Genomic DNA, 13,095 nt, shown 5'->3' on the forward strand with positions numbered 1-13,095 from the left:
CACCTCTTCCTAGGCTAAGGCATCACAAATCAGGCCACTCTAGTCCTAATAGGAATACCTAGCCTACTCTAGCATGCGAATACATCATATCAGTATCAATATCACATAACATAAGGGTATTTTGGGAAATCACCGTTCGGGCGCGGACTGATCGTACACACAACTCTGCTCTGCATTTTCAAAATCTTTTATTCTTTTTGAAAATACTTCTCAAATCCTCAGTTTGAGTTCAAATACGCCCGAAGGTGTACTCGAATCCCTCAAACCAAGGCTCTGATACCAACTTATAACGCCGTGAATTTCAAAATATTTTTTCACAAATTATAAAAACATTTCTCATTTAATTTCATAAAAACATTAAGTTTAAAAATCCCAAATCATATCATACAAAATCCCAAGATCATATATATATCAAAAATCCCATGCGTGTGTACAGATCAAGCCGGTGCCTTCCCACGGTCCTCGCTAGTACCTGAAACAACAACACTAACACTGTAAGCACAAAGCTTAGTGAGTTCCCCAAAATACCATACACATAACACATAATAGCCACTCGAGGCTATAACTCTATGGGTCCGTGCACCCAAACTCTGTGAACCCTCAGGTTCTAACTCTGTGAACCTTCCGGTTCCAACTCTAAAACATGCACAACATAAATCACATAGAAATAATGCAGTACAACACAACACATACATATAGCATACAAATACTCTGTTCACGTAACTCTGGTTACCTACTCAAGGTAAAGTATAGTGAGAAGACTCACCTCGCGTATCTCGATAACTCGCAAATCCTGGAATCACTCGTGCTCGATCCTCCGAGCTATAATCCTCCTATAACATCATATGTCTCTTAATTAACACTTTTACCACTAAGGTTGACTACCCCTATCAAGTCAACACTGGTCAACAATCAACAGTCAACTTTGACCGGACTCGGTGAGTGCACTAGGGCGACTCGGCGAGTCTAAGCGTTTTCACCAACTCTCTAGGATTCCCTTTTTGACACGTCGAGTATTCCCCTGACTCGACGAGTTCCACCTGGTATGAATCGCGGGGCCACCCCGACTCAACTCGCCGAGTCTCAAGAATAACTCGGCGAGTTCCAGTTCGACTCAGTCCACTTGTCAACCCTCTCTAACTCTCCCTGACTCACTGAGTCAACTCATAACTCAGCTGGACCACTCACTGAGTGGTCAAGGACAATCTTCATGCTACTCGCCGAGTCTGTTCTTCAGACTCGGCGATTCCATGCCATGCATCAACTCAAACTTGCTTCTGAGGTCAGATCCGCTCCAACAACTCATAGATCTGGCCCTCCTAAGCTAATTCATCACGTAAAGTCCATAACTTGGTGCTCATAACACACCCCATGACTCATAAATGGTGTTTTGACCTTAAGCACAAAGACCCCAATCCAAAATCCTCATGGATTCATAAAAAGCTTGGGCAAAGGGACACTATGGACCTCCAACGGTCCAGATCTATAACCTAACTCACTTAAGGGACCAAGGAAGCACTAGATCTAACCACAAAAGGGCTCAATAAGCCCTAAATCAACATAAACATCAACATAACCGAGAATAGCTCGAAAGTAGTACCTCAAATGTGATGTTCTGGCCTCAAATCTTTCAGGAAGTGGCTCCTCTTGATTCCCCTTAGCTATTGCTTCCTTTCCCTTGCAATATAACACCTCCAAGGTCAATAATGGCTCCTTACTTTGCTCCAAACGCTCAAACTCGCTAGGGTTTCACTCAGGGGTCTGGTGAGCACAAATGACGGCCTTAAGGCCCTTTAAATAGGTCCCAAACCCGAGAAATTAGGGTTTCATTAAACAGCGCGGACTCGCCGAGTCCATACCTTGGACTCGCCGAGTCCAGGCGTGAACCCGCGTCCAGAACCGCGATCCTACTCGGCGAGTCTGAGCTCCAACTCGCCGAGTCCCCTCACAAAACACCAAAAACATAAGCATAAAAGATACCTGGAAATCCGGGCTGTTACACTTTTATACACCAAAAGCATCATAAAAATCTTTGCTTTATGGACATGCATGTCGAATACATGTATTAAACTTAATTAGGTCAAAATGGTGAAAATGAGATCCAAATCTCATGCGTGGGACCAAAACTCAACCAAACTATAGATCTAGCATACCAAACCTCAAAGGGACATCATGGATCCATAAGGTCGCCAACTTTATGGAATCCAACCACTCAAACCACCTCCAAAATGAAGAAAAACGCATAAAAGTCTAGATATAGAAGAATAACACATAAAGGTTGGAACTTGAGGACTAACCATGATCCAAGGTATGATCTTTACGACGGTGAGAGAACTTGCTTGCTGGATCTAAGCACCAAGAACATATTTTTCTTCTTCAAAGCACTAAAATCTTCATAAATGGATGAAAGAGGAGAAGGGGCTCAAAATGGTGAAAGGGAGGCTAGATTTTCTTTCAAGAGGATCTAGATATGATGGAGGCTCATAAAATGCCCTAAAAACACGAAACTAACCATTATATATGTTGAAAACCCTAAAACTCGTGGGCTTGGGTTACACAATTCACATGACGTGAGCTCCTAATGCTCACGTCGTGAGCACAGTTTAAATCAACATTTTCGTTTAAACGCTTCTCAGGTTATGAGCTTCAATTGGTCACATCGTGAGCTCAATTTTTCCGCAAATCATTTCCAACTTCGAACAGTCATAACTTCTTCGTTCCAACTCCGTTTTAGATGTTCTTCATATCCACGAAAAGGCAATGAGAAGCTTTACAATCCTATCAACTCTCTTTTTCCTTAAAACTTTCTGAACTTAATTCCAAAATTCATAAAAGGTCCGAACTATCACTTTACAGTTATACCATCGGGCTCCAAAGCACCAATCGAACTCTTGGATCACCTAATCTACATTACTCATATCCAAAGGGGTCTAAATCTCTCTTTCCCCCAAGGCTCGAAGCCTTATGATAACTGATCTTTGGGTCACAACCAAGGTTCTAAAAGGCGTGAGGTGTGGCGTGGCAGCAAGGCTAAGCCTCAAGCTTAACGAGTTATGGCGAACCATGGCGTTTTTCAAGGCGTGATGTAAGGCGGTGATTTTGTATTCATTTATAATTATATTACCACATAAATATAAATTTATATCAAATATACCTAGTTTTTAAAAGTGTTATATCAACAACTAATAACAGAAAGTTAATAAAAAAACACAATACTTGTATGTTTGATTAGAAAAGGTATAAAATGGAGCAAAAAAACGTGTCTCAAACGAAAAAACATGCGCCATAACACGCCATGGCACGCCATATCACGCCTTGCCACGCGCCACGCCTAACAGCAACGTTATGAAGCTTTTCGTAACGTCGACGCCGCGCCTCACGCCATAGCGCGCCTTGGCGCCCGCCATGGCGCGCCTTTTAGAACACTGGTCACAACCCTGAATTACGAAACGATTCGAAGCAGGATGTTACAGGTAACAAACTTTAAATTTTGTTCATATTTAGTCCCTGAACTTTTTCGTATTTGATTTACCTCTGAATTATTTGAAATTGTTCATATTTACCCTTATGACCGGCAATAACTAGTCATAAAGGTAAAATGTGAACAATTTTAAATAGTTTAAGGGTAAATCAAGCACGAAAAAAAATCAATGACTAAATGTGATCAAAGTTAAAAGTTCGTTACCCTCTCAAATCATTATCCCTTAATATATATATATATATATATATATATATATATATATATATATATATATATATATATATATATATATATATATATATATATATATATATATATATATATATATATATATATATATGATTAGCTGGTGTAAGTTAATCCTAATAAAGGTGGTGGGTTTCATCTGGAAAGTTGTGCAAGGCCATATACCTTGCATTATGGAACTTATTCACAGGAACATACCAATTGATTTAATGTATTGCGTTTTCTTTGTAAATCAGCAGGAGGATGCAGATCACATACTCATCAAATGTCTGTTTGCATGTTTGGTTCGAGAAAAAAAAAATCTCAATTGGTGTGGGGTTGATGATATGATAGTAAACACAGTGGGGGAGTTCATTGATTTTACATACAAATGGGGAAACTGCTCCAATCGTAGGAAAAGATTCACTGCAATATGTTATGGGATGCTATGGGTTATTTGGAAATCACGGAATAACAGAGTATTTCAATGATTGGCATGTTATCCTACTCAAGCGGTCGAGAACATTAAGTCATTAGGTTATCTTTGGATCAAATATAGGGGTAAAAGGGAATTTGTAGTTGGGAGAATTGGAATGTAAACCCCCCCCCCCCCCCCCCCCCCCCTACTTTCTATTTCTTGATATGTATTTGTTGTAACTCTTTGGCCCTCGTTTAGTTTCTTGCTAGCGGTGTCTTCTTTATAAAATCTCGGCCGTTTCCAAAAAAATATTAACTCACATATATACCCAAATATTTAATTTAATCATATTTAATATATTTAAAAATTAAAAACAATATTTTTAATTAGAGTATAACTAAATTATTAAAACACATATTTGTAATCTCTCTCATAATCGATCTCCTTATTCACGACATCATTCTTTGTCACTTCTTATTTTGCATTATCGATTAGCAAAACTCGATGATTGCATATTATTGATTGGTTGGAACAATATATTTTATCTTCTATAATCGATTTAGGAGACCTACGATTATTCATTTCTAAACAATTTTGTTCTTCCTTTGTAAAATTATAGAAAACTAATTTTCATATAGGTGTCAATATTTTATAAGAATTCATGAAGTAAATAGGTTGAAAATAGCAATGTGGACGAATGATAATATTACAATGTTACAAGTTAATTATTTTTATAATAATAAAAAATCAATATAAAAATGTTTTTATTTTTTAATATATTAAATATGATTAAATTAAGTTTTTAGGTATATATATAAGTTCATAGGTTTTATTAAAATATATATGTAATTTGAAATTTTATAAAAATATAGATATAAAAATATAAAAGTTTATAAAGATATAGATGAAATTCTCCTTAATATTACATAAATCTTTTTTACACAAGTTGTATTTGCTACTTTTATGACAACAATTAACAAGTGTTATTATAAAAGGAATTGCCAATATTACTAATAACACTTCCCGTTTTCTCATCAATCCCTAAGTTTTGTAATTAAATCCATAAAAGAAGATAAAGATAATTCAAAGATATCGTAACACAAAGAAAGATCAACTCAGTCAAAAAAGCATCAATTCCATTTGTACATTATCCACTATTAAAGATACCCAAAGTACAAAGAATATATTTTTACAATCAAATCCCAAGCATCAAAATTCGGGAAAATCTTACAACACAATCACGAAAATCTTTTATCTTTTTCATATCAATTGCACAAAATCTTTGGTGTTTCACCAAAACCGATAAAAAAAAAAAAAGAAACATGACAAAATCCACTTTACTCAATACTCATCATCCTCATCTTCATCTTCTTCTTCTTCACAAAGCCTTTGTGAGTCCACTTGTAACTCCCATGGTGGAAGGCATCCTTTGTAGAGTGAATGTTTATATAATGACGAAATTGACACCTTTCTCAACTTATTATGCGTTGAAAATGATGAGAAACAACTAAATGAACCTCTTAAACTCTTTTTTTCATACTCATCATCATCATCAGAAGAGTTTGATTTGTTTTTCACAGCCGAACCCTTGATTGATTTCGGGAGTATACAACGACAACATGAACCTACAAAATCATTTCAAAAGATTAGCTTACAAACACCCAAACACAGTTCTGTCTCATTGACATCAGTCTCACAGCCTGTCAGGACAGACTACAAACATGAATCCTGACCGTCTCATTGACATCGGTCCCGGTCCAATGAAAATAAAAGAAATGTCGTATTTTAAATACTTATACATATTTTGTTTTATTGACATCAATATCAGTATCAGAAAAACAGTACAACCAGTTTTGTCGTGTACCTAATCTGGCTAGCCGGTTAACCCACCTAGGGATTTTGTTTCCGGTTAACTTTTGACACATATCGTCACAAAAATGATTGCAATTCTTCCCAAATAAGTGATACGTGTCACCATAGTAGTTATTAGATTGGAGCTCAATGAATCTTTGAACTTGACTAGGGCTCAATTTCGTAGTACCCATTAAAATCGACTCTCTAAATTTAAATCCAGGGCATTTTTTAGGCTCAATCTCAAAAACACCACTTTCTGATTCTTGATGACACCCAAAACCATATTCGACACCATGAACTGTATGTAATCAACCATCACAAAGAACAAACAATCAGAATTATGAATAAAGATAAAATGGAGAATAAAAATGATTGAAGAAATGGAGGTTTGGTTTAATCACCTTCTAATCCTGTGTGAAAGGCTCCGAGGCCTGTCCATGAAATGCAAGTGTTAATGGTGGAGATGTCGTAGACATTAAGGTAAACAGGGGCGCTTCCAGGAGGAAAAAAGCGTGAAGAATCGTCTCGTGGTAAGATGCAGAAAAGACTGGATGGATTTCCGTTCATATAGTAAGGAACGATTTTTGATTTCATGCCTTTGAAAGGTGTGAAGCTAAAGAACATGGTGAAATTCGTCGTCTAGATCTGCATGAGTCATGATCGAGTTATGATTTTGATTAAGGAATGGAGTATGAGATTCTATAATTGACCAATTTTGCACAAACAAAAATTGGAATATGGAAAACAGAAAAAGGGAAGAAGTTGACAAGAAATTAACAAGAAATGAAGAATTTTCGTTGATTGAGGACTTTAAACGACTGAAGTAAGACTAAGTTGTTGTACTTTTACAATGAAACAAGAAGATGAACAAGCGAGAAATGCGATGTAATCCAGATTTGGAAGCGTATTTTAACTTTTGTGACCAGATTTTTGTTTGCAAATGGATGAAATCTGAACTACTCTGTATCTGAACTATCAAAAAAGATTTACATGCAAATTTGAATCTAATTTTGAGAAGATGAATCAGACAAGAGGGTTTTAGTAAAGATCCAAAGAAAATTTCAAAATCCAGAAAGAGAATTTAGATCAAACTTACACAATTTTTGAATCCATCATGAAATCAAAGACGAAATTGCAGAATCGAAATGCAGAAAACATGAAAGCACTTGAGATTACAATCAAACAAAAAACAAATGTTCGAATACTTATCGAAGCCAATAAACAAATTGAAGATTTAAAGAAACCGAAAAGATTATTCGAAAAAGGGAATACAATCCCGGGGAGAAATACTAAACCCTAGAAATGGTTTACGTTAAATTACCTTGAAAAACCCCACACTCTTTCGTCCTTCGAGAGAAGGAAAGAATTCTTGAACACCAATCTGCTTATAATTTACTCTACTCCAATGGATTATCAATTATTGAGCTGGTAATCATCTCTATAAAGACTGTTCTTTTTGTTTTGATTCAGGGAATAAAGCGAAAGTGATTGGTCAAAATGTGAAGAAAAACTGGGGTTTGAGCTTTGAAAATTGGGTCAATGAATCATGAATGTGAAGTAGTTCTAGTTTACATCCTTATATTTTGGTTATATTCCGTTTTAGTTCCTATAGTTATAAACTTCACAAGTATTGTAAAGGGATATCATAATGAGACAAAAATTTAGTTCGTTTATGTGTATATAATGTATTTTGTAGCATATGATGTATTATAGAGTTGTAGTTGTATCTCATTATCCCCTATCATTCGTAGATCTAGAGTTACATACAAAAAAAATGGGCTTTACATGAGTTAGAATTAATTCTGAAGATTGAATCAGATAAGATAAAATTATACGTTCTTTTAGACTTAGATCGGTCATATATTTTTTGAACAACCTATGAGGACTACAAGTTAGGTTTTATCATATTATTTTAAAATGCTAATTGGGACCGCTTAGACCTACATAAAAAAATCATTGAAATTATTTGGTAGCTCAACAACCATCTACAAATTATGCACTCTAACTTTTTCAATTTACTTTCATTGTATTTGTTATTTATAAGACACTTATTTAAATTTAATTTTGTAAGTTTTTTATATTTAGTTTTGAACATTTTTATATTAATAAATATACGTATGCTTTTTATTTTTATTTATTTATTTATTTGTAATTTAATGTTAAAAGATAAATTCAACAAAAACAATCAGATTTTTTTAGCTAAATCATGCAAAGTTTTCACACTAATAGACTTTGTTCCGTCGGGTAGGCTTTAGAAGTCTGAGTTAATCATATCTTTGATTGGGTCGGGTGCGGCCAATGTTGGACGCTAGGTAAATCCATTTATTAATCAAAACTTTTTTGGTGGCATAAGTTTGTTTCTATAAAAGTTACATTTTGCTTAACAACTATAAATTGTCATTAAGGTTATAAGTTATAACCATAATATACCTTATAAAAATATGATATAATAAAATTGAAGTCGAAGATGGTAAGCATTCCCTTCATTCAAACTTTTCAAAGAAAGATGGTAGTGTCATTCTCTAATAATCAAGACAAACAGTGGATAGTCAAGAAAAAACTATAGGGACTAAAAGCAAATAATTTTACTTCTTACCAAAATTATGCTTTATTTTGAATTTTATAGGTTTCCCATTAAAAGACGAATTATCTCATTCGAAATGTATTCCTTTTCTAATTGCCTCAGCCCTCAAACGTACACATTCGAAATGTATGGATATATATGTATTTTTAATTAGTTTTCATTTCATCATAACTGTTATTTTTTTAACTAAGTTTTTTTTTTCTTTTTTTTTTTTTAAATAGAAGTTTCTAAGCCAATCGACCTAAGAAATATTAAAACTTTCTACATCTCTTTGATATATATATATATATATATATATATATATATATATATATATATATATATATATATATATATATATATATATATATATATATATATATATATATATATATATATATATATTAAATCCCGTGGGGCTTTGGAACAGAAATCTTTAAGGTTTCTGAATTTGGCCACATAACTTTTGTCATTTACATTTTGACCCATAAAATAAAAAAACATACAAACTCCCGACCCATGCAAAGCATGGGCCCTTTCCTAGTTTAAATAAAAGATGTGGCAACTACCAATCTACCATATCAAAACTAGACTCTTTTTTAATCCGAACATCCATGAAGATAGACCTGTTACACTGAGAAATACCTACAAAAAAAAAATAACCATTGTTCAATCCATTTAGACTTGTAGGTGGTGGGTAAGGGGTTTTCCAATGTTTTGGACACCAAGTAACATTATCAAAGTGTTTACTAATGCTATTAACATCAAATCAATGTCCAAATGTTCAAATATCAATTGTCAAAAGATTAGAGAATTTCAAGCTTTAATGTTTAATAAATAAACCCTTAGGTACAATCTAGGATTTCCAATCCCTTGTTACGTAAAAGACGAATTCTACAAATATACCAAGCACCTCCAACAACTGAATCTTCTTCATTCACTATTGATTGCACAAATTTCGCCAATAATATGGCTTCCTTCCCTTTCTTATTTTCTGATGTTAGACATGTGTTTATTAATATATCCTACATCGATGTGACATGGTAGCTTAACACATCCCATGGGAAGGAGTGTAATGTTTGTTTGGTAGAAAATTGAATGATCTGTAGTTTAATACATTCTTGTTTGACCTCATCGAGCCTTCGATACGGGGAAGTCTTAGAGGTTGTTTAGTAGAAACGTAATGATTCATAGATGAACCATTAATTAAAAGGACGGAATGATGCCTGAATAATTCAGGTTAAGCTGCTGAACGAAGTTGTTTAATGAATAAATTTTGCATTTTAACATTGAAAAAGAATCTGTTCCGCTCCTCTGTTAAACCATTCATTTCCTACTAAAAAATTCCAAGTTAATTCACAAAAATATGGTAATAATAACTTAAACAACACAAACAAAACATTCAACCACAAGCAAAATGAACACATAAAGATGAACATACAAAGTTAACAAAATCAACAAAAATTAGATGAACACACAAACTCATGCAAACACAAAAATCAAATGAACACACAAATCATAATCACAACATATCTTACGTTGGAAGGTGATGAGGGTATGGAGGTTTGAACTTTGGAGGCAATGACTAGAAGAGGCAGGCTATGGAGCGATTAATTCAAGGACAACTTCATTTTTACTCATTTGGAGACAACTTAAAGTATGAATGGTTACCTATGACTGATTAAGAGACTACACAAACCTAAAGGCCAATGGGTATCGACATTGGAACGACATAGTCGAAATGTGCTGTTGTATAAGAACCACAATCGAACAACATAAAAAATAACCAACAAGTGGAAGGATATCAATAATCATACAAACACTTAAAAGATATAGTCCATCTAAACTTTAAATAGCTAATTATATAAATTTTATGACTTGACCGCTATGAGTATTTAGAACATCCATAATAGTGAGTTTAATAGGAAAGTTGAATGAGATGACATGTCTGTTTGTCATTTAATGGATTAAACTATACTATAGTAAGATGTCACTTTGACATTCAATGGATTTACACCATGTTCCCAAGTTCAACATAACGAGAGAAAAAAACGAAAATTTGTGGAAATGAGAATAATATTTGTTTCCAAGTTTCATTAAAGGTAGGAAGTGATGGGAAAAACGCAGCCACAACGGTAAATAACAATGCGGAATAATATTTCGTTTGACTAAACTATTCCCGTCTTGATTGAACCTTTTAGGATGCAAACAAATAGGATAGTTTCACTTGCAACAAATCAGCCCCAATGCAAGTTATATGATCGATATAATCAACCTAAAACAATAAGTAATCAACCAATAAAGACACCGGAATTTTAACGTGGAATCCTCTCAAGAAAAGAGAGTAAAACCACGGGACTACTAGAGCCGCTTCAAATCCACTATCACCAATATTAGAGCAATACAAAGTCTTCTCTAGATGTACCAGAGGCATATAATAATCATCATATACTTGGAACTAAATCACATCAAGCATATGGAATCAAATAAGCAAAGACAAAGAAGAATATCACCAAAAAACGTTCCTGATTTCCAGCAGCAAACAGAAGCGACGATTCCCGAGTCTCTAGAGCTGATATCGATAATTCAACCGTTGGATCTGAAGGCCTCGATGCTGGGAAGCTGTTGTCCAAAAATGAGAGAAAACGGACCGTTGGATCTCCGGGAAACAAAGGAACACTGAAGGTGTGTCCAGAAAAACGGAAATTGAAGAATCCTTTGATTTCTCTCTTTTGCTCTCACTATTGCTCTAGGTGGCTTAGAATTTTTTTTTGTGTGTTTTTTTGGAATTAGGGCATGTAATATATATATATATATATATATATATATATATATATATATATATATATATATATATATACATGGGCCAAATAAGTGGGCTTTCCTCATAGGCTAAAAAACCCAATAGAAAACCCAACAAATCTTCCCCTTTTTGGCCTATGAGGAAGAGTTCGGCATCCCGACGATCGAGCAACATATCTTCAACTTCTCCCTTGCTAAAGCTTTAGTCAACATATCGGAACCATTATCATCAGTATGAACTTTCTCAAGTTCAAACAAGTTGTCTTCAAGAGCATCTCTAATCCAATGATACCTTACATCGATATGTTTTGTTCTTTTATGAAACATAGAATTCTTAGCAAGGTGAATGGTACTTTGATTATCACAAAGAACCACGTAGCGTTTTTGTATAAATCCAAGCTCTTGCATAAATCTTTTTAGCCACAATAACTCTTTGCATGCTTCTGTTGCTGCCATATACTCAGCCTTAGTGGTGGACAAAGCAACACACTTTTGCAGTCATGACTGCCATGACACAGCTCCCCCTGCAAAAGTCATCAAATATCCAGAAGTGGATTTCATGTTGTCCTTATTTCCTTCCATATCAGAATTTGTATAACCAACAAGCATAGGTGCTCCATTTCCAAATGTTATACCCAATTTGGAAGTACCACGTAGATATCTGAAAATCCACTTAATTGCTTCCCAATGCTTCTTTCTCGGATTTGACAGAAAATGACTAACAACACCAACTACATGGGCAATATCTGGCCTTGTACACACCATGACATACATCAAACTCCCAACTGCTGAAACATATGGAACTCTATCCATCTCTTCAATCTCCTTCTTAGTAGAAGGGCAATCTCTATCAGTCAGCTTAAAGTTGGTAGTTAGAGGCGAACTAACCACTTTAGCTTTATCCATGTTGAATCTGTAAAGCACCTTCTCAATGTATTGCTCTTGTGACATATGGAACTTCTTTGAAGCCCTATCTCTAGTAATCCAAATGCCAAGAATCTGTTTTGTCGGCCCCAAGTCTTTCATAGCAGAAGACTTGCTCAATTGTTTCTTCAGCTGAACAATTCTCTCCGCATTCTTGCCAACAATCAACATATGATCAACATAAAGCAACAAAATGATGAAATCATCATCACCAAACCTCTGGAAGAAAACACAGTGATCTGAAGTGGTCTTGTGGTAGCCTTGCTCACCCATGACTGACTCAAATTTCTTGTACCACTGTCTTGGTGCTTGCTTCAACCCATAAAGACTTTTCTAAAGCCTACACACATAGTCTTCTTTGCCTTTAACCTGAAAACCTTCAGGTTGCTCCATATAGATTTCCTTGTCCAAGTCACCATGAAGGAAAGTTGTCTTGACATCCATTTGCTCAACCTCAAGATCAAGGCTAGCAGCCAAACCAAGAATCACCCGAATGGAACCCATCTTCACGACCGGAGAGAAAATCTCATCAAAATCAATACTCTTTCTTTGACTGAACCCTTTGACCACCAATCTAGCCTTGTACCTTGAGGTATGCTCTTCAGTCTTCACTTTGTAGACCTACTTGTTCTTCAAAGCTCTCTTGCCTTTAGGCAACTTCACCAACTCAAATGTATTGTTTTCATGCAAGGAATTCATCTCATCTTGCATAACTTCAACCCACTCTTTTTTATGACCATCTTCCATAGCTTCTACATAACAACCAGGTTCTCCCCTATCAGTGACTAAAACATACTCATCAGCAAAATAACAGGTGGAAGGATGACG

At 35.0% G+C, this 13,095-nt stretch overlaps 1 protein-coding gene across 2 annotated transcripts; it reads right to left on the reverse strand.

Moving 5' to 3' along the window:
* Window positions 1-5,239: 5,239 nt before the first annotated feature.
* LOC111895734 (deSI-like protein At4g17486) lies at window positions 5,240-7,507 on the reverse strand. 2 transcript variants are annotated; one of them, XM_023891811.3, is made up of 4 exons: window positions 7,300-7,507; window positions 6,380-6,623; window positions 5,989-6,276; window positions 5,240-5,749 (listed from the first exon to the last, which is right to left on the reverse strand). In XM_023891811.3, exons 2-4 carry the CDS (start codon window positions 6,600-6,602, stop codon window positions 5,466-5,468), a joined length of 795 nt encoding a protein of 264 aa, XP_023747579.1. In that variant the 5' UTR covers window positions 6,603-6,623; window positions 7,300-7,507; the 3' UTR covers window positions 5,240-5,465. The 2 variants fall into 2 exon arrangements, with proteins under 2 accessions (XP_023747579.1, XP_023747580.1); XM_023891812.3 differs by lacking the exon at window positions 7,300-7,507 and adding an exon at window positions 7,075-7,268.
* Between the last annotated feature and the right edge of the window lie 5,588 nt (window positions 7,508-13,095).

This window comes from Lactuca sativa, chromosome 7, assembly GCF_002870075.4.
Source record: "Lactuca sativa cultivar Salinas chromosome 7, Lsat_Salinas_v11, whole genome shotgun sequence".
Taxonomy (NCBI): Eukaryota; Viridiplantae; Streptophyta; class Magnoliopsida; order Asterales; family Asteraceae; genus Lactuca; species Lactuca sativa.

Excerpts from the sequence above, each read along its gene's own strand:
- LOC111895734 (XM_023891811.3), bottom strand. The coding sequence starts at position 6,602 with ATGTTCTTTAGCTTCACACCTTTCAAAGGCATGAAATCAAAAATCGTT. Across the intron at positions 6,277-6,379 it reads CTTTCACACAGGATTAGAAG|TTCATGGTGTCGAATATGGT; the intron begins GTGATTAAACCA and ends GATTACATACAG. Across the intron at positions 5,750-5,988 it reads TAACCGGCTAGCCAGATTAG|GTTCATGTTGTCGTTGTATA; the intron begins GTACACGACAAA and ends ATGATTTTGTAG.